Source organism: Carcharhinus amblyrhynchos, unplaced genomic scaffold (assembly GCF_965287045.1).
Source record: "Carcharhinus amblyrhynchos unplaced genomic scaffold, sCarAmb.v2.hapA chromosome_1164, whole genome shotgun sequence".
Lineage (NCBI taxonomy): Eukaryota > Metazoa > Chordata > Chondrichthyes > Carcharhiniformes > Carcharhinidae > Carcharhinus > Carcharhinus amblyrhynchos.
Window position 1 is genome coordinate 492 of NW_027650904.1, and position 22779 is coordinate 23270.

The 22779-nt window shown below is 53.1% G+C and overlaps 1 protein-coding gene across 1 annotated transcript; it reads right to left on the reverse strand.

The window, feature by feature from the left end:
• Positions 1–369: 369 nt before the first annotated feature.
• Positions 370–22650, reverse strand: LOC145340578 (branched-chain alpha-ketoacid dehydrogenase kinase-like; the record flags this gene model as incomplete). Its single annotated transcript, XM_080185046.1, has 10 exons — positions 21874–22650; positions 19625–19693; positions 16026–16136; positions 15146–15193; positions 12255–12374; positions 10777–10875; positions 8378–8451; positions 5944–6072; positions 3754–3843; positions 370–522 (listed from the first exon to the last, which is right to left on the reverse strand). Coding segments are annotated over exons 1-10 (1118 nt in total), but the record flags the coding sequence as incomplete, so codon positions are not given.
• Positions 22651–22779: the final 129 nt, after the last annotated feature.

Consider the following 22779-nt stretch of genomic DNA (forward strand, 5'->3'; position numbering starts at 1 on the left):
GTGAACGGGAAGGGGTTTGGGATTGTGTAGGGTGGGAGTGAACGGGAAGGGGATTGGGATTGTGTAGAGTGGGAGTGAACGGGAAGGGGATTGGGATTGTGTAGGGTGGGAGTGAACGGGAAGGGCATTGGGATTGTGTACGGTGGGAGTGAACGGGAAGGGGGATTGGGATTGTGTACGGTGGGAGTGAACGGGAAGGGCATTGGGATTGTGTACGGTGGGAGTGAACGAGAAGGGGATTGGGATTGTGTAGGGTGGGAGTGAACGGGAAGGGGATTGGGATTGTGTAGGGTGGGAGTGAACGGGAAGGGGTTTGGGTCCATTGGGATTGGTGGGGGTGTACGGTGGGGGGGGCAGTGAGTTACATACCCGTGCATGGGGTTGGATTGGCCACTGTTGACCATATCCACCATGTTGGCCATGATGGTACTCTCCTGAGTGCTTGCCTCCACCGTGGTAAAGTGATAATCCATGACTTTGTCCAAACACTTGTGCGGAATCCCTCCTCCCCGATCGGAAATCCTGTCAGGAGGGCGGGGAAGGGGGAAAAAAAACGGGAAGGGACAAAACTCATTGGTTGAAGAAACCCTCGTAGAAATACCAACAAACCGTGCCATGCGGACCCATCAGATAGAGGTCAGAAATATGGGCCGAATGGCCTCCTCGAGTCTGCTCTACTCTCCAATCCAATTGTGGCAGAATGAGGCCATTCGGCCCATCGAGCCTGCTCTGCCATGGCTGGTGTGTTTCTTAACTCTATTCTACCCCCCCTTTCCCCCTAACTTTTGACCCCCACCACCTCTGTGTAAATACCCTCAATGCCCCGGCCTCCTCTGTGGCAATGAGTTCCCCACATTCACCGCCCTCTGGCTGGAGAAATTCCTCCTCATTCTCCGTTCCAAAGGGCTGTCCCTTCACTCTGAGGCCATTCCCTGGGATCCCAGTCTCTGCCTCCAAGTGGGAACATCCTCTCCACCTCCACTCTATCCTCGCAGTATCCTGTAAGTTTCAATAAGATCCCCCTCATCCTTCTAAACTCCCAACGAGTACAGACCCAGAGTCCTCAACCCGTTCCTCACGGGACAAGCTCTTCATTCCAGGGATCATTCTTGTGAACCTCCCTCTGGACCCTTTCCGAGGCCCGGCACATCCTTCCTTAGATACGGGGACCCAAAACTGCTCCGATTGGGGTCTGACCAGAGCCTGAGACAGCCTCAGAAGTCCATCCCTGCTCTTGTATTCTAACCCTCTCGATATGAATGCTAACATTACATTTCCCTTCCTAACTGAACCTGCACGTTAACCTGAAGAGAATCTTGAACCAGGATTCCCAAGTCATAAGAACATAAGAAATAGGGGCAGGAGTAGGCCATCTAGCCCTTCGAGCCTGCCCCGCCATTCAATAAGATCATGGCTGATCTGTTGTGGCTCAGTTCCACTTTCCCGCCCTCTCCCCATAACCCTTAATCCCCTCTCTTATCAAGAACCCATCAACCCGCTTCTTAAAAATATTTAGCGAGGCAGCCTCCACCACTTCAACGGGCAGAGAATTCCAGAGATTCACCACCCTTTGAGTGAAGAAGTTCCTCCTCAACTCCGTTCTAAACCGCCCCCCCCTTTATCTTGAGGCTGTGCCCCCTAGTCCTACTGTCTTTTTTGAGCGGGAAGAGTCTCTCCACCTCTATCCTATCCATCCCATTCATCATCTTATACGTCTCAATGAGATCTCCCCTCATTCATCTAAACTCTAACGAGTACAAGCCTAGTTTATTCAGCCTCTCCTCATAGCTCAACCCCCTCAACTCCGGCATCAGCCTAGTAAACCTCCTCTGCACTCCCTCCAGGGCCAAAATATCCTTGCGCAGGTGCGGCGCCCAAAACTGCACACAGTACTCCAGCTGCGGCCTCACCAATGCCCTATACAGCTGCAGCAAGACCTCCCTACTTTTATATTCAATCCCCCTCGCTATGAAGGCCAGCATCCCATTCGCCTTCCTGACCACCTGCTGCACCTGCAAGCTGGGTTTTTGCGACTCATGCACAAGGACCCCTTGGTGTCCCTTGGTGTTTCTGATTTCCTGAGCATTTCCCCATTTAGAAATAGTGTCTGCCTCCATTCCTCCTTCCAAAGTGTGTAACCTCACACTTCCCCACTTTGTATTCCATCTACCAGCTGTGTGCCCAGTCTCTGAACCTCTCCAAAACCTTCTGTAGCCTCCCACCTCCTCAACACTTTCTGTCCCTCCGCCCATCTTTGCAACAGGAGATGTCCCCTGTCTACATCAACGGGGACTAAATAGAAACATCAAAATCTCTCGACCATTTCTAAGTGTCCAGATCACCAACAACCTGTCCTGGTCCCCCCCACCATGCCGACACTATAGTTAAGAAAGCCCCACCAACGCCTCTACTTTCTCAGAAGACTAAGGAAATTTGGCATGTCCGCTACGGACTCTCACCAACTTTTACAGATGCCCCATAGAAAGCATCCTTTCCCGGATGTATCACAGCTCAGTCTGGGATCCTGCTGTGCCCAAGACCGCAAGGAACTACAAAAGGGTGGCGAATGTAACCCCCAATCCCATCACCCAAACCAGCCTCCCATCCATTGACTCCGTCTACACTTCCCGCTGCCTCGGGGAAAAGCAGTCGGTATAATCAAGGACCCCCCCCCCAACACACACACACCCCGGACATTCTCTCTCCTTCCATCGGGTAAAAAGGTACAAAAGTCTGAGGTCCCGTACCGACTGACTCAAGAACAGCTTCTTCCCTGCTGCTGTCAGACTTTTGAATGGACCCACCTCGCATTAAGCTGATCTTTCTCTACACCCTCGCTGTGACTGTAACACTACATTCTGCACCCTCTCCTTTCCTTCTCTATGAACGGTATGCTGTGTCTGTACAGCGCGCGAGAAACAATACTTTTCACTGTATCCCGATACACGCGACAATAATAAATCAAATCAAAGCCCCAGTTCCTTCACCTTGATTACGGCGCACAGGTTAGCAAAAGAATTAGCATCGAACCTGCACATCTTTGGACACTAAGGGACAATTTAGCATGGCCAATCCCCCCTAACCTACACATCTTTGGACACTAAGGGGCAATTTAGCACGGCCAATCCACCCTAACCTACACATCTTTGGACACTAAGGGACAATTTAGCATGGCCAATCCACCCTAACCTACACATCTTTGGACACTAAGGGACAATTTAGCACGGCCAATCCACCCTAACCTACACATCTTTGGACACTAAGGGGCAATTTAGCACGGCCAATCCACCCTAACCTACACATCTTTGGACACTAAGGGACAATTCAGCACAGCCAATCCACCCTAACCTACACATCTTTGGACACTAAGGGACAATTTAGCACGGCCAATCCACCCTAACCTACACATCTTTGGACACTAAGGGACAATTTAGCATGGCCAATCCACCCTAACCTACACATCTTTGGACACTAAGGGAAAATTTAGCACGGCCAACGCACCCTAACCTACACATCTTTCAGACTGTGGGAGCAAACCGGAGCTCCCGGAGGAAACCCACGCAGACACGGGGAGAATGTGCAGACTCCACACAGACAGTGACCCGAGCCGGGGATCGAACCCGGGTCCCTGGCGCTGTGAGGCAGCAGTGCTAACGCCACCGTCCCGTTACGAGGCACACCCTTTTGGAAATTTAGTGTGGGGAGAAGGGGAGAGGGTGAACGCGGGGGGAAGAGTTGGTACAAGGCCCTTACCGGATGATGAAATCCACATCATTGTTGGCGATTGTCACAACGATATCAGGGACATTGTATGGGCTGTCCAAGTGACTCTCCATTGTAGCCCTGGGGATCAACACAGGACAGAGCGATTGAGGCTATCAATACATCAGGAGGCAGCACAGGGACACACAACCAGAGTTACATATATACACACTGTCCTTTCCCCCACTCTGGGACCGGGTATCACAGTGCGTTAGATACACTGTCCTTTCCCCCACTCTGGGACCGGGTGTCACAGTGCGTTAGATACACTGTCCTTTCCCCCTCTCTGGGACCGGGTGTCACAGTGCGTTAGATACACTGTCCTTTCCCCCACTCTGGGACCGGGTGTCACAGTGCGTTAGATACACTGTCCTTTCCCCCACTCTGGGACCGGGTATCACAGTGCGTTAGATACACTGTCCTTTCCCCCTCTCTGGGACCGGGTATCACAGTGCGTTAGATACACTGTCCTTTCCCCCTCTCTGGGACCGGGTATCACAGTGCGTTAGATACACTGTCCTTTCCCCCACTCTGGGACCGGGTGTCACAGTGCGTTAGATACACTGTCCTTTCCCCCTCTCTGGGACCGGGTGTCACAGTGCGTTAGATACACTGTCCTTTCCCCCACTCTGGGACCGGGTATCACAGTGCGTTAGATACACTGTCCTTTCCCCCACTCTGGGACCGGGTGTCACAGTGCGTTAGATACACTGTCCTTTCCCCCACTCTGGGACCGGGTATCACAGTGCGTTAGATACACTGTCCTTTCCCCCACTCTGGGACCGGGTGTCACAGTGCGTTAGATACACTGTCCTTTCCCCCACTCTGGGACCGGGTGTCACAGTGCGTTAGATACACTGTCCTTTCCCCCACTCTGGGACCGGGTGTCACAGTGCGTTAGATACACTGTCCTTTCCCCCACTCTGGGACCGGGTGTCACAGTGCGTTAGATACACTGTCCTTTCCCCCACTCTGGGACCGGGTGTCACAGTGCGTTAGATACACTGTCCTTTCCCCCACTCTGGGACCGGGTGTCACAGTGCGTTAGATACACTGTCCTTTCCCCCACTCTGGGACCGGGTGTCACAGTGCGTTAGATACACTGTCCTTTCCCCCACTCTGGGACCGGGTGTCACAGTGCGTTAGATACACTGTCCTTTCCCCCACTCTGGGACCGGGTGTCACAGTGCGTTAGATACACTGTCCTTTCCCCTCTCTGGGACCGGGTGTCACAGTGCGTTAGATACACTGTCCTTTCCCCCTCTCTGGGACCGGGTATCACAGTGCGTTAGATACACTGTCCTTTCCCCCCACTCTGGGACCGGGTGTCACAGTGCGTTAGATACACTGTCCTTTCCCCCACTCTGGGACCGGGTGTCACAGTGCGTTAGATACACTGTCCTTTCCCCCACTCTGGGACCGGGTGTCACAGTGTGTTAGATACACTGTCCTTTCCCCCTCTGGGACCGGGTGTCACAGTGCGTTAGATACACTGTCCTTTCCCCCACTCTGGGACCGGGTGTCACAGTGCGTTAGATACACTGTCCTTTCCCCCACTCTGGGACCGGGTGTCACAGTGCGTTAGATACACTGTCCTTTCCCCCACTCTGGGACCGGGTGTCACAGTGTGTTAGATACACTGTCCTTTCCCCCTCTCTGGGACCGGGTGTCACAGTGCGTTAGATACACTGTCCTTTCCCCCACTCTGGGACCGGGTGTCACAGTGTGTTAGATACACTGTCCTTTCCCCCTCTCTGGGACCGGGTGTCACAGTGCGTTAGATACACTGTCCTTTCCCCCACTCTGGGACCGGGTGTCACAGTGCGTTAGATACACTGTCCTTTCCCCCTCTCTGGGACCGGGTGTCACAGTGCGTTAGATACACTGTCCTTTCCCCCACTCTGGGACCGGGTGTCACAGTGCGTTAGATACACTGTCCTTTCCCCCTCTCTGGGACCGGGTGTCACAGTGCGTTAGATACACTGTCCTTTCCCCCACTCTGGGACCGGGTGTCACAGTGCGTTAGATACACTGTCCTTTCCCCCTCTCTGGGACCGGGTGTCACAGTGCGTTAGATACACTGTCCTTTCCCCCACTCTGGGACCGGGTGTCACAGTGCGTTAGATACACTGTCCCTTCCCCCGCTCTGGGACCAGGTGTTGTGACGGGTGGGGTTCTGACCTCATGGCATTTTTCAGCAGTTCTGGGAGAATATAATCCAGGGGCATCGGAATGTACGGGAACCTGGCTGCCACGTGTCCGCTGATCCGTACGCGGGGAGCGTTGCCATATTTGTGTTCGCAGAGACGCCTGGAAAACGGAGCGAATCGTAAGTCAGCGTACATCGATCGGAAAGCACGTCCGACCTTCGACCTGTCCTGACGGACACTGCCCTTTCCCTTCTTCCCTGCCTGTCCCTCTCACAGTTGGTCCCTCCCCCCTCACGCTCTGTCTCTCTCTGTCTCTCAGCGTCTCCCTCCTCCTCCTCCCCCCCCAAACTATCTCTCTGATGCTTTGTATCCCAGAAAGGCGTAGACCCAAGCGTCACTCCCTCCCATAACGAAGGCCCGGATATCCACATCCCCCATCAATTTAGCACGGCCAATCCACCCTAACCTGCACATCTTTGGGACACTAAGGGACAATTTAGCACGGCCAATCCACCCTAACCTACACATCTTTGGGACACTAAGGGACAATTTAGCACGGCCAATCCACCCTAACCTACACATCTTTGGACACTAAGGGACAATTTAGCACGGCCAATCCCCCCTAACCTGCACATCTTTGGGACACTAAGGGACAATTTAGCACGGCCAATCCACCCTAACCTACACATCTTTGGGACACTAAGGGACAATTTAGCATGGCCAATCCACCCTAACCTACACATCTTTGGACACTAAGGGACAATTTAGCACGGCCAATCCACCCTAACCTACACATCTTTGGACACTAAGGGACAATTTAGCACGGCCAATCCACCCTAACCTACACATCTTTGGACACTAAGGGGACAATTTAGCACGGCCAATCCCCCCTAACCTACACATCTTTGGACACTAGGGGACAATTTAGCACGGCCAATCCCCCCTAACCTACACATCTTTGGACACTAAGGGGACAATTTAGCACGGCCAATCCCCCCTAACCTACACATCTTTGGACACTAGGGGACAATTTAGCACGGCCAATCCCCCCTAACCTACACATCTTTGGACACTAAGGGGACAATTTAGCACGGCCAATCCACCCTAACCTACACATCTTTGGACACTAAGGGGACAATTTAGCACGGCCAATCCCCCCTAACCTACACATCTTTGGACACTAAGGGACAATTTAGCATGGCCAATCCACCCTAACCCGCACATCTTTGGACACCAAGGGACAATTTAGCACGGCCAACCCACCCTAACCTACACATCTTTGGACACTAAGGGACAATTTAGCACGGCCAATCCCCCCTAACCTACACATCTTTGGACACTAAGGGACAATTTAGCATGGCCAATCCACCCTAACCTACACATCTTTGGACACTAAGGGACAATTTAGCACGGCCAATCCCCCCTAACCTACACATCTTTGGACACTAAGGGACAATTTAGCATGGCCAATCCACCCTAACCTACACATCTTTGGGACACTAAGGGACAATTTAGCATGGCCAATCCACCCTAACCTACACATCTTTGGGACACTAAGGGACAATGTAGCATGGCCAATCCACCCTAACCTACACATCTTTGGACACTAAGGGGCAATTTAGCATGGCCAATCCACCCTAACCTACACATCTTTGGGACACTAAGGGACAATTTAGCATGGCCAATCCACCCTAACCTACACATCTTTGGGACACTAAGGGACAATTTAGCACGGCCAATCCACCCTAACCTACACATCTTTGGACACTAAGGGACAATTTAGCACGGCCAATCCACCCTAACCTACACATCTTTGGGACACTAAGGGACAATTTAGCACGGCCAATCCACCCTAACCTACACATCTTTGGGACACTAAGGGACAATTTAGCACGGCCAATCCACCCTAACCTACACATCTTTCGGACTGTGGGAGGAAACCGGAGCACCCGGAGGAAACCCACGCAGACACGGGGAGAACGTGCAGACTCCACACAGACAGTGACCCGAGCCGGGAATCGAACCCAGATCCCTGGAGCTGCGAGACAGGAGTGCCAACCACTGTGCCGCCCCTCGCTTAGGGGGTTTTAGCAAAAAAAGGACAGCACGATCGAGTTGGGCCGAAGGGCCCCGTTTCCACGCTGTAAACCTTTCTGACTCTCCGGCATCCACCTCTCAACGCGTTACAAGTATCTGGTGGTCTAAACTTGCCGTCACACGCGTGGGGCTTGTTTGGGATTGTGTTCGGTGCAGAGACAGTGGGCCGAATGGCCTCTTTCTGCACTGTTGGGATTCTATCAGCGGCTGGGGAGACACATGCCGCCCCTGGCTCTTCCCCGGGCGAGCCGACAAGGCCCAGGTCCTCCGTGTTACTCGGTGGAACCGTTCCCCCCCCCCCGAAGCCTCTCACCCACCCCGCTGCACCCTCGCCCAGCGCCCTCCGAGCGGCCAAGGGCCCGCCTCACCTGGCAAAGTCCACCCACTTCTCGACAACCTTCTTGGGGGAGAGGCGCGTACAGATGATCCCGACGAAATCTGGCTGCGTGGGGAGAGACAAAGGGGTTGGGGGGAACGGGGTGGGGTTGGTTACACACTGTGTCAAGATGCTCCGCATTCTTTCTCTTGTCCCCCACACCCCCCCCCCCCAACCAACCCGCCTCCCACCGCCACGCGACCGCCGTCAAACCCTTCCCCCTCCGTGGGGAAGAGACAGCTATTCCACCACGAGAGGCCTCGCCGTTGTGAAATGAGCACTTTTACAAACTTCAACAGGTTAAAGAGTTGTACAGAAGTTACGCAGTCCATTTTTTTTTAAGAAAGAAAATAGATTTTGTGCTTTGCTTTGAGAGTTTCCGGAGACGAGGGCCTTGGAGGGAGTGCGGAGGAGGTTCACTAGGCTGACACCAGAGATGAGGGGGTTGGACTATGAAGAGAGACTGAATAGACTGGGTCTGTACGCGTTGGAGTTTAGAAGGATGAGGGGGGGGGATCTTATAGAGACGTATAAGATAATGAAGGGGATGGATAGGGTAGAGGTAGAGAGACTCTTCCCGCTCAGAAAGGACAGCAGGACTAGAGGGCACAGCCTCAAGATAAGGGGGGGGCAGTTTAGATCGGAATTGAGGAGGAACTTCTTCACTCAAAGGGTGGTGAATCTCTGGAATTCTCTGCCCGTTGAAGTGGGGGAGGCTGCCTCGCTAAATATATTTAAGTCACGGGTAGATAGGTTTCTGATAGACAGGGGAGAAAGCGGGAAAGTGGAACTGATCCACTTCAGATCAGCCATGATCTTATTGAATGGCGGGGCAGGCTCGAAGGGCTAGATGACCGACTCCTGCTCCTATTTCTTATGTTAAAAGGGATGGAGGTGCAACTCTGGTACACAGACTGAAACAATGCAGTGCACAGAGTGAAACATTTTCTATCGCCACGTGAGGCAGTAACTGCTGCCAAAGCGACAGGTTGTTTGTGAAGTTTAACCAATCAATTTAAACTGGGTATTTGAATAGCAGCAGCCTATCAGATTTGAATTGGATGATTTGGTAAGTCGAGCCTATTTTGAGGATAGTTGATTTGTCAGCAGGAGTCGAAGAGCAACAGGTTCTCGCTCCCAAACAGCCAGACTGCGACTGCAACTGCCTCAGCTCACAGCTCGACAGAGAGAGAGAGAGAGAGAGACACACAGACAGCATTTGCCCCTGCCACAGCTCTATCTCAGCTTCAGAGACAGACAGTAACTGTTTTCTTCCAGACTAACAGCCACATTAACATCTTAAAAGAAAGCCTCATCTCAATCGCAAAGCTAGCAGCAGAAAATGGTGAAGACAGCAGAGAGAGGGAGTGAATGGGAAGGGGTTTGGGATTGGGATTGTGTACAGTGGGAGTGAACGGGAAGGGGGTTTGGGATTGAGATTGTGTACAGTGGGAGTGAACGGGAAGGGGTTTGGGTCCATTGGGATAGTGTACAGTGGGAGTGAACGGGAAGGAGTTTGGGATTGGGATTGTGTATAGTGGGAGTGAACGGGAAGGGGTTTGGGTCCAATGGGATTGTGTACAGTGGGAGTGAACGGGAAGGGGATTGGGATTGTGTACAGTGGGAGTGAACGGGAAGGGGATTGGGATTGTGTACAGTGGGAGTGAACGGGAAGGGGATTGGGATTGTGTACAGTGGGAGTGAACGGGAGGGGGTTTGGGATTGGGATTGTGTACAGTGGGAGCGAACGGGAAGGGGTTTGGGATTGGGATTGTGTACAGTGGGAGCGAACGGGAAGGGGTTTGGGATTGGGATTGTGTACAGTGGGAGTGAACAGGAAGGGGTTTGGGATTGGGATTGTGTACAGTGGGAGTGAACGGGAAGGGGTTTGGGTCCAATGGGATTGTGTACAGTGGGAGTGAAAGGGAAGGGGATTGGGATTGTGTACAGTGGGAGCGAACAGGAAGGGGATTGGGATTGTGTACAGTGGCAGTGAACGGGAAGGGGTTTGGGTCCAATGGGATTGTGTACAGTGGGAGTGAACGGGAAGGGGATTGGGATTGTGTACAGTGGGAGCGAACAGGAAGGGGATTGGGATTGTGTACAGTGGGAGCGAACGGGAAGGGGTTTGGGATTGGGATTGTGTACAGTGGGAGCGAACGGGAAGGGGATTGGGATTGTGTACAATGGGAGCGAACGGGAAGGGGATTGGGATTGTGTACAGTGGGAGTGAACGGGAAGGGGTTTGGGATTGGGATTGTGTACAGTGGGAGCGAACGGGAAGGGGATTGGGATTGTGTACAATGGGAGCGAACGGGAAGGGGTTTGGGATTGAGTACAGGCGTGCGGTCTCACCCACTCTGAGCTATGGTGTGGAGTTGCCACCCTTACCCGGTCCTCGTGCAGCGCCAGGTGGTGTGTCGCCAACATTCGCATGCCCAGCCGCGATGTCAGCGTCTTGTCCAGAAAAAGCCGGATCACTGCCTCATCCTGGAAGCGGAGGGAAAGATCCCGCGGTGAATGAAGGAGCCTGAGTTACTGGGCCTGACCCTCCCTCCCCACTCTGCACCACGCAACTGGTTCCCTCCTCAGGGCAAGCTCAGAGGTCGCTTAGTGCAGCACTAGGCCCAGAATGCAGCCTGGGCCTCCCCTGTTCCACGCTGGCACAGTGGGTTAGCACTGCTGCCTCACAGCTCCAGGGACCCGGGTTTGATTCCTGGCTCGGGTCACTGTCTGTGTGGAGTCTGCACATTCTCCCCATGTCTGCGTGGGTTTCCTCCGAGTGCTCCAGTTTCCTCCCACAGTCCAAAGATGTGTAGGTTAGGGTGGATTGGCCGTGCTAAATTGTCCCTTAGTGTCCAAAGATGTGTAGGTTAGGGTGGATTGGCCATGCTAAATTGTCCCTTAGTGTCCAAAGATGTGTAGGTTAGGGGGGATTGGCCGTGCTAAATTGTCCCTTAGTGTCCAAAGATGTGTAGGTTAGGGTGGATTGGCCGTGCTAAATTGTCCCTTAGTGTCCAAAGATGTGTAGGTTAGGGTGGATTGGCCATGCTAAATTGTCCCCTTAGTGTCCAAAGATGTGCAGGTTAGGGTGGATTGGCCATGCTAAATTGTCCCTTAGTGTCCAAAGATGTGCAGGTTAGGGTGGATTGGCCATGCTAAATTGTCCCCTTAGTGTCCAAAGATGTGTAGGTTAGGGTGGATTGGCCGTGCTAAATTGTCCCTTAGTGTCCAAAGATGTGTAGGTTAGGGTGGATTGGCCGTGCTAAATTGTCCCTTAGTGTCCAAAGATGTGTAGGTTAGGGTGGATTGGCCATGCTAAATTGTCCCTTAATGTCCAAAGATGTGTAGGTTAGGGTGGATTGGCCGTGCTAAATTGTCCCTTAGTGTCCAAAGATGTGTAGGTTAGGGTGGATTGGCCATGCTAAATTGTCCCTTAATGTCCAAAGATGTGTAGGTTAGGGTGGATTGGCCGTGCTAAATTGTCCCTTAGTGTCCAAAGATGTGTAGGTCAGGGGGGATTGGCCGTGCTAAATGTGGGGTTGAGGAGATGGGGTGAGGGAGACGGCTTGGGTGAGATACTCTGTCAGAGAGGCAGTGTAGATTAGCTGGACTGAGTGGCCTCTTTACACTGGAGGGATTCTGTGGTGAATGAGCGCGAGTGACCACGAGAGAGTGTGTGTGTGTGAGCACGCGTGCAAGTTTGTGTGTCCATTCGCGTGTGTGCGCGCGCGCGAGTCCCTTCGTGTGTCCCCCCGCTTCCCTCCCTCTCTATTTGGGTGACGCTCTCTGGAGTTTGAACGGTTCTGAAGGAGCGAAGCCTGGGCCTTTCCCGCGGAGGGGTTGGCGGGGGGGGGGGGGGAGCTCACCTTGACGTGCCGGCGGCTCTCACGGAAGCCCTCGGCCAGCAGGGTAACCACGTCCTTGTGGTCGTCCAGGAGCTGCTGCAGTAGCCGGCAGTACTGACCCTCCACCTCGCTGTTCTTAATCTGGGGGAGGAGGGGGAGAGGGTCACACACACACACACACACCCACATTACCGTAGAAAATTACAGCACAGAAACAGGCCTTTTGGCCCTTCTTGTCTGTGCCGACCCATTTTCCTGCCTCGTCCCACTGACCTGCGCCTGAACCATATCCCTCCTCTCATCCACGTACCCGTCCGAGTTTTTCTTAAAAGTGATCCCGCATTTATCCGGCAGCTCATTCCACCCTCTCTGTGTGAAGAATCCCCCCCCACTAATATTCCCTTTAAACTTTCCCCCTTAACCCATGCCCTCTTTTTTTGTTTCTCCCCTTAGCCTCAGTGGAAAAAGCCTGCTTGCATTCACTCTATTTTTACCCATCTCACCTTATGCACCTCTATCAAATCTCCCCTCCTTCTCCAGGGAATAAAGTCCTAACCTATTCAATCTCTCTCTGTAACTCAGCTTCTCGAATCCTGGCAACATCCTTAAGAACATAAGAAATAGGAGCAGGAGGAGGCCATCTAGCCCTTCAAGCCTGCCCCGCCATTCAATAAGATCATGGCTGATCTGATAGTGGATCAGTTCCACTTTCCCGCTTTCTCCCCTTAATTCCCCTGTCTATCAGAAACCTATCTAACCGGGACTTAAATATATTCAGCGAGGCAGCCTCCACCACTTCAATGGGCAGAGAATTCCAGAGATTCACCACCCTTTGAGTGAAGAAGTTCCTCCTCAACTCCGATCTAAACTGCACCCCGCCTTATCTTGAGGCTGTGCCCTCTAGTCCTGCTATCTTTTCTAAGTGGGAAGAATCTCTCTACCTCTACCCTATCCATCCCCTTCGTCATCTTATACGTCTCTCTAAGATCCCTCCTCATCCTTCTAAACTCCAACGAGTACAGACCCAGTCTATTTAGTCTCTCTTCATAGTCCAACCCCCTCATCTCCGGTATCAGCCTAGTGAACCTCCTCTGCACTCCCTCCAAGGCCAATATATCCTTCTGCAACTGCGGTGACCAAAACTGCACACAGTACTCCAGCTGCGGTCTCACCAATGCCCTATACAGCTGCAGCAAGACCTCCCTACTTTTATATTCAATCCCCCTCGCTATGAAGGCCAGCATCCCATTCGCCTTCCTGACCACCTGCTGCACCTGCAAGCTGGGTTTTTGCGACTCTTGCACAAGGACCCCGAGGTCCCTCTGCACCGTCGCCTGCTGCAGTTTTTCATCCTTGTGAACCTTCTCTGCACTCTTTCAACTTTATTTACATCCTTCCTGTAATTAGGTGACCAAAACTGTACACAATACTCTAAATTCCACCTCCCCAAGGCCTCATACAACCTCACCGTAACACTCCCAACTTTTATACTCGATACTCCGATTTATAAAGGCCAATGTGCCTCTTTACCACCCTATCCACCTGTGACACCACTTTTTGGGAATTCTGTACCTGGATTCCCAGATCCCTCTGCTCAACTGTACTCTTCAGAGTCTTACCATCTACCCTCTACGTTCTACTTTGGTTTGTCCTTCCAAAGTGCGATACCTCACACTTCTCTGCGTAAAATTCCGTTTGCCATTTTTCAGCCCATTTTTCCAGTTGGTCCAAGTCCCTCTGCAAGCTTTGGAAACCTTCCTCACTGTCCCCTACACTTCCAATCTTTGTATCATCAGCAAATTTCCTGATCCAATTGACCACATTATCATCCAGATCATTGATATAGATAAGAAACAACAATGGACCCAACACCGATCCCTGTGGCACACCACTAGTCCACTCAGAAGCAATCCTCCACAACCACTCTCTGGCTTCTTCTGTTGAGCCAATGTCTAATCCATATCGGCCAATTTAACACACGCGCGCTCTCCCTCCCAATACGCCAACCATTCGACAGCTCCGCCAACCTCAAGGCAAGTATCCCCCATCTCACCCACCTTTATCTACCCGTCCCGCTACCCTCTGGGATCTACGTACACGCACCTCAACTTCTGTTGCCAGCTTAGATAGAGTAGTTGTAGTTTGGTGTCTGTAATATTGTAAAATGCTCAGGGGAAAAAGATCGCATGGTCCTGTCAAAAGGTGGCGCTTTCTCTGTGCTTAGAGGGCTAAAAGAACTGCAGGTACACAGAGTACCCAAAATGAAATATTTTTAAAAAAAACCAAATAAGCCCACACCATTTACACCAGGAAGTTTGTAAAAAGAGTTGAGGGCAGATGGAGTTTCACCTGGACAAAAGTGAGGTAATGCAAGGTCTAATACAGATGGGAAATATACAGTAAATAGCAGAACCCTTTGAGGAGGCGGTGGTATCATCACTAGGCTATTAATCCAGAAATTCGGCTCATGTTCTGGGGATCCGGGTTCGAATCCCACCACGGCAGATGGTGGAATTTGAATTCAATAAAAAATATCTTGGATTAAGAATCTACTGATGACCCATTGTCAGAAAAACAGTTCCCTTTAGGTAAGGAAATCTGCCATCCTTATCCTGGTCTGGCCTACATGTGACCCACAGCAATGTGGTTGACTCTCAACTGCCCCCCCAGGGATAGGCAATAAATACTGGCCCAGCCAGTGACGCCTGTGTCCCACAAATGAATTAAAAGTACAACCCTTGGCACAAAAGGACCACTCGCACCAGGAGCAACGCCACAGAAGGTGGGTTAGAAAATGAGTCATGCCTCATTAGGAAAGCCACGAGTTGTTCTATCCCCGTGAGTTGCACGGAGGGATGCGAGGTGATTCAGACCACCAACCAGCGCCAACGAATGGCCACTCCTGTACTCACCGGAGGGAACTCACTCAGTTTCTGGAAGGCCCGAATGTATAACTCGTGCTGTCAAAGAATAGCCAGAGGAGGTTCGAATTAATCGAGGGAGCAGAGAAACGGGGAACACAAAATGAAATCGATCAGATCAGCACAATGTCTGGGCGTTAACCTCATGACACAGCAGGGTCGGCGCCAAGGGAGCTCCGCACTGCGGGAAGGTCAGCACCGAGGGAGGGCCGCACTGCGGGAGGGTCGGCGCCGAGGGAGCGCCGCACTGCGGGAGGGTCAGTGCTGAGGGAGTGCCGCACTGCGGGAGGGTCAGTGCCGAGGGAGCGCCGCACTGCGGGAGGGTCAGTGCCGAGGGAGTGCCGCACTGCGGGAGGGTCAGTGCCGAGGGAGCGCCGCACTGCGGGAGGGTCAGTGCCGAGGGAGCGCCGCACTGCGGGAGGGTCAGTGCCGAGGGAGCGCCGCACTGCGGGAGGGTCAGTGCCGAGGGAGCGCCGCACTGCGGGAGGGTCAGTGCCGAGGGAGCGCTGCACTGCGGGAGGGTCAGTGCCGAGGGAGCGCCGCACTGCGGGAGGGTCGCTGCTGAGGGAGCGCCGCACTGCGGGAGGGTTGCTGCTGAGGGAGCGCCGCACTGTGGGAGGGTCGCTGCTGAGGGAGGGTCGCTGCTGAGGGAGTCCCGCACTGTGGGAGGGTCGCTGCTGAGGGAGCGCCGCACTGCGGGAGGGTCGCTGCTGAGGGAGCGCCGCACTGTGGGAGGGTCGCTGCTGAGGGAGCGTGGGTGATGAGGGAGCGCCGCACTGCGGGAGGACATTACCATACACCCCACCCCCATCACTCCAGCAATCAAAACCCTGCGATGAAGCTCAGGATTCCATCAGAGACTAACACTCACCACCTGGAGGATAGTGGGATTACAGCCCATGATGAACGGAAGGTTCCGGATGCTTTTAATTCTGTGGGCGATGCGGACTGGGAGTTCCTTCAGCAGATATCGAGCGCTTTTCTATCAATCCAAAACACAGAGAGTTAGCCCGTCACACAGAATATCCCACCCAGTCTAATCCCACCCTCACTCCCCACACCCTTTAATATCCCACCCAGTCTAATCCCCCCCTCACTCCCCACACCCTTTAATATCCCACCCAGTTTAATCCCCCCCTCACTCCCCGCACCCTTTAATATCCCACCCAGTCTAATCCCCCCCTCACTCCCCGCACCCTTTAATATCCCACCCAGTCTAATCCCCCCCTCACTCCCCGCACCCTTTAATATCCCACCCAGTCTAATCCCACCCTCACTCCCCACACCCTTTAATATCCCACCCAGTCTAATCCCCCCCTCACTCCCCGCACCCTTTAATATCCCACCCAGTCTAATCCCACTCTCCCCCTCACTCCCCACACCCTTTAATATCCCACCCAGTCTAATCCCCCCCTCACTCCCCGCACCCTTTAATATCCCACCCAGTCTAATCCCCCCCTCACTCCCCGCACCCTTTAATATCCCACCCAGTCTAATCCCACCCTCACTCCCCACACCCTTTAATATCCCACCCAGTCTAATCCCCCCCTCACTCCCCGCACCCTTTAATATCCCACCCAGTCTAATCCCACCCTCACTCCCCGCACGCTTTAATATCCCACCCAGTCTAATCCCACCCTCACTCCCCGCACCCTTTAATATCCCACCCAGTCTAATCCCACTCTCCCCCTCACTCCCCGCACCCTTTAATATCCCACCCAGTCTAATCCCACTCTCCCCCTCAATCCCTGCACCCTTTAATATCCCACCCAGTCTAATCCCACTCTCCCCCTCACTCCCCACACCCTTTAATATCCCACCCAGTCTAATCCCACTCCCCCCTCACTCCCCGCACCCATTAATATCCCACCCAGTCTAATCCCACTCTCTCCCCTCACTCCCCGCACCCTTTAATATCCCACCCAGTCTAATCCCACTCTCCCCCTCACTCCCCGCACCCTTTAATATCCCACCCAGTCTAATCCCCCCTCACTCCCCGCACCCTTTAATATCCCACCCAGTCTAATCCCACTCTCCCCCTCACTCCCCGCACCCTTTAATATCCCACCCAGTCTAATCCCACTCTCCCCCTCACTCCCCGCACCCTTCAATATCCCACCCAGTCTAATCCCACCCTCACTCCCCACACCCTTTAATATCCCACCCAGTCTAATCCCACCCTCACTCCCCACACCCTTTAATATCCCACCCAGTCTAATCCCACCCTCACTCCCCACACCCTTTAATATCCCACCCAGTCTAATCCCCCCCTCACTCCCCGCACCCTTTAATATCCCACCCAGTCTAATCCCAGTCTCCCCCTCACTCCCCACACCCTTTAATATCCCACCCAGTCTAATCCCCCCCTCACTCCCCGCACCCTTTAATATCCCACCCAGTCTAATCCCAGTCTCCCCCTCACTCCCCACACCCTTTAATATCCCACCCAGTCTAATCCCACCCTCACTCCCCACACCCTTTAATATCCCACCCAGTCTAATCCCACCCTCACTCCCCACACCCTTTAATATCCCACCCAGTCTAATCCCACCCTCACTCCCCACACCCTTTAATATCCCACCCAGTCTAATCCCCCCCTCACTCCCCGCACCCTTTAATATCCCACCCAGTCTAATCCCAGTCTCCCCCTCACTCCCCACACCCTTTAATATCCCACCCAGTCTAATCCCACTCTCCCCCTCACTCCCCACACCCTTCAATATCCCACCCAGTCTAATCCCCCCCTCACTCCCCGCATCCTTTAATATCCCACCCAGTCTAATCCCACTCTCCCCCTCACTCCCCACACCCTTTAATATCCCACCCAGTCTAATCCCACTCTCCCCCCCGCACCCTTTAATATCCCACCCAGTCTAATCCCACTCTCCCCCCTCCCTCCCCGCACCCTTTAATATCCCACCCAGTCTAATCCCCCCCTCACTCCCCACACCCTTTAATATCCCACCCAGTCTAATCCCCCCCTCACTCCCTGCACCCTTTAATATCCCACCCAGTCTAATCCCACTCTCCCCCTCACTCCCCACACCCTTTAATATCCCACCCAGTCTAATCCCACTCTCCCCCCGCACCCTTTAATATCCCACCCAGTCTAATCCCACTCTCCCCCCTCACTCCCCGCACCCTTTAATATCCCACCCAGTCTAATCCCCCCCCTCACTCCCCACACCCTTTAATATCCCACCCAGTCTAATCCCCCCCTCACTCCCCGCACCCTTTAATATCCCACCCAGTCTAATCCCACTCTCCCCCTCACTCCCCGCACCCTTTAATATCCCACCCAGTCTAATCCCACTCTCCCCCTCACTCCCCACACCCTTTAATATCCCACCCAGTCTAATCCCACTCTCCCCCCTCACTCCCGCACCCTTTAATATCCCACCCAGTCTAATCCCACTCTCGCCCTCACTCCCCGCACCCTTTAATATCCCACCCAGTCTAATCCCACTCTCCCCCCTCACTCCCCGCACCCTTTAATATCCCACCCAGTCTAATCCCACTCTCCCCCCTCACTCCCTGCACCCTTTAATACCCCACCCAGTCTAATCCCCCCTCACTCCCCGCACCCTTTAATATCCCACCCAGTCTAATCCCACTCCCCCCCTCACTCCCTGCACCCTTTAATACCCCACCCAGTCTAATCCCACTCTCCCCCCTCACTCCCCGCACCCTTTAATATCCCACCCAGTCTAATCCCACTCTCCCCCCTCACTCCCCGCACCCTTTAATATCCCACCCAGTCTAATCCCACTCTCCCCCCTCACTCCCCACACCCTTTAATATCCCACCCAGTCTAATCCCACTCTCCCCCTCACTCCCCGCACCCTTTAATATCCCACCCAGTCTAATCCCACTCTCCCCCTCACTCCCCGCACCCTTTAATATCCCACCCAGTCTAATCCCACTCTCCCCCTCACTGCCCACACCCTTTAATATCCCACCCAGTCTAATCCCACTCTCCCCCTCACTCCCCGCACCCTTTAATATCCCACCCAGTCTAATCCCACTCTCCTCCTCACTCCCCGCACCCTTTAATATCCCACCCAGTCTAATCCCACTCTCCCCCTCACTCCCCACACCCTTTAATATCCCACCCAGTCTCATCCCACTCTCCCCCTCACTCCCCGCACCCTTTAATATCCCACCCAGTCTAATCCCACTCTCCCCCTCACTCCCCGCACCCTTTAATATCCCACCCAGTCTAATCCCACACTCCCCCCTCACTCCCCGCACCGTTTAATATCCCACCCCGTCTAATCCCCACCCTCACTCCCCACATCCTTTAATATCCCACCCAGTCTAATCCCACTCTCCCCCTCACTCCCCGCACCCTTTAATATCCCACCCAGTCTAATCCCACTCTCCCCCCTCACTCCCCGCACCCTTTAATATCCCACCCAGTCTAATCCCACTCTCCCCCTCACCCTGCCTGGGTGACAGATTGCCACTTACCAATAGATGGGAACCATCGGGAGATTTTCCAGCGTACAACATTGTTGTTGGAGTGAGACGGACAGATGCCTGGCGAGCGAGAGGACAAGCACTTTCAAACCCACTCGGGGAAAAGCAGCCAGCATAATCAAGGACACCCCCCACCCCCCCACACACCCTCTCTTCCACCTTCTTCCGTCGGGGAAAAAGATACAAAAAGTCTGAGGTCCCGTACCGACCGACTCAGGAACAGCTTCTTCCCTGCTGCCGTCAGACTTTTGAATGGGCCTCCAGTGGGGTTAGCGCTGCTGCCTCACAGCGCCAGGGAACCCGGGTTCGATTCCTGGCTCGGGTCACTGTCTGTTGGGGAGTCTGCACATTCTCCCCGTGTCTGCGTGGGTCTCCTCGGGTGCTCCGGTTTCCTCCCACAGTCCGAAAGACGTGCTGGTTAGGGTGGATTGGGGCCCTGCTAAAATCTCCCTCAGTGTAACCCAAACAGGAGTGTGGGGGATTTTCACAGTAAGGTCATTGCGGCGTTAATGTTAGCCAACTTGTGACACTAAACAAACTTTAAAAACTTATAGTAAGTTGATCTTTCTCTACACCCTCGCTGTGACTGTAACACTACATTCTGCACCCTCTCCTTTCCTTCTCTATGAATGGTACACTCTGTCTGTATAGTGCGCAAGAAACAATACTTTTCACTGTATCCCCATACACGGGACAATAATAAATCAAATCCTTTTCCTTCTTCTTTCTGTACTCACTGAATGGTATGCTTTGTCTGTATAGCATGCAAGGAACAATACTTTTCACTGTATCCCAATACATAAGAACATAAGAACATAAGAAATAGGAGCAGGAGTAGGCCATCTAGCCCTTCGAGCCTGCCCCACCATTCAATAAGATCATGGCTGATCTGTCGTGGCTCAGTTCCACATTCCCGCCCTCTCCCCATAACCCTTAATCCCCTCTCTTATCAAAAACCCATCAACCCGCGTCTTAAAAATATTTAGCGAGGTAGCCTCCACCACTTCAACGGGCAGAGAATTCCAGAGATTCACCACCCTTTGAGTGAAGAAGTTCCTCCTCAACTCCGATCTAAACCGCCCCCCCTTTACCTTGAGGCTGTGCTCCCTAGTCCTACTGTCTTTTTGAGCGGGAAGAGTCTCTCCACCTCTATCCTATCCATCCCATTCATCATCTTATACGTCTCAATGAGATCTCCCCTCATTCTTCTAAACTCTAACGAGTACAAGCCTAGTTTATTCAGCCTCTCCTCACAGCTCAATCCCCTCAACTCCGGTATCAGCCTAGTAAACCTCCTCTGCACTCCCTCCAAGGCCAAAATATCCTTGCGTAAGTACGGCGCCCAAAACTGCACACAGTACTCCAGCTGCGGCCTCACCAATGCCCTATACAGCTGCAGCAAGACCTCCCTACTTTTATATTCAATCCCCCTCGCTATGAAGGCCAGCATCCCATTTGCCTTCCTGACCACCTGCTGCACCTGCAAGCTGGGTTTTTGCGACTCATGCACAAGGACCCCGAGGTCCCTCTGCACCGTCGCCTGCTGCAGTTTTTCGCCACGTAAGTAATAGTCCTTCCTACCATTCTTCCTACCAAAGTGGACCACCTCATACTTGCCAACATTAAATTCCATTTGCCATTTCCTGGCCCATTCGCCCAGCCTATCTAGATCCTTCTGCAGACTCTCCACACCCTCCGCACAATTTGCCTTTCCCCCAATCTTGGTGTCATCAGCAAATTTTGACACTCTACACTCGGTTCCCTCCTCCAGATCATCTATATAAATGGTAAAAAGCTGAGGCCCCAGCACCGACCCCTGGGGCACCCCACTAGTCACCAACCGCCAATCCGAATAGCACCCATTGACCCCCACTCTCTGCCTCCTATTTGACAACCAATCCTCAATCCACGCTAACACCCTACCCCCAACTCCATGTCCCCTGACCTTCTGCAATAACCTCTTGTGAGGTACCTTGTCAAACGCCTTCTGAAAATCCAGAAAGACCACATCCACCGGCTCTCCTCTATCCACTGCCCTAGACACATCCTCATAGAACTCCAGTAAATTTGTCAGACACGACTTCCCTTTAATGAAACCGTGTTGCGTCCGCCCTATCAAGCAATTCCCTTCAAGATGCCTCGCAATTTCCTCCTTAATGACGGATTCTAACATTTAATACACGTGGCAATAATAAATCAAACCGCAGAGACCCCCCCATGCCTGGGGGCCACGGTATTACCTTCTCTGCCGCGCTGTCAATGAGGGACTGGTTGTAAAAGCTGCTAACTGCCTTCGACCGCTCCTTGGTCACCTCGTGGTAATGTTGGTAATGGTGATGGTGGTCATTCGACGAGGTGGACCTCTGCCGGAGGGGACGGGAGGCCGAGGCGAGGAGGTGGTCCCACGAGGCCCGGGTCCAGCCCGTTCCCCTTCCTCCTGCCCCCCTGCTCAGTATCATCATCATTGTCCCGACCGTCCGTCCTCCCCCCACTTCTCCAAGCCAAACCCAACCCCCCACCACGAGTGGGGAGCCTAACTCAACAACGCACACCTCTACCCCCAGAAAGTTCCCCAAGAGGGAAAGATTAGGACTGCCGAGAGGTGTATATCTAATGAAGAAAACTTTATCTACAAATTTAACCCAGATACGATCTAATTGATCCCTAACCCAAGCCAATGCTACTCAAACTCAGTTCCCGATGGAGGACAGATATTGATTAACCTTGAGGTCCCAGTGCACCAAGACAGGGGAATGAAAGATTGCCAGGTCCAAAACTTAGCTCAAAGACCCAACCAACCAAAAATAATAATAATATAGCCAAATAAAATCTCCAATTATTTAAAAAAAGGTGTCTAAAGGGTTAAATAATGCTTAAATTGATGTCTAAGGCACTCCCTGGGTCCCATTCCGTCCATAAACGGCAGCTGGAGGCCACTCAGCCCCTCTCCCCCTCGACCCTGGGATAGCCCCACACAAAGTCAACAGATGGTCAAAGCCGCCATCTTGTTTTGGTACCCCGGGACCGACGTGATGACGTCATGTTGCGGAGGGAGGGCGGGGCCGGAGGGAGGGCTGGAACCAATCCGCGCGGGCTCTCTCTGCATATTGATGAGGGGGGCCGGGCCGCGCGCTCACGTGGACGGG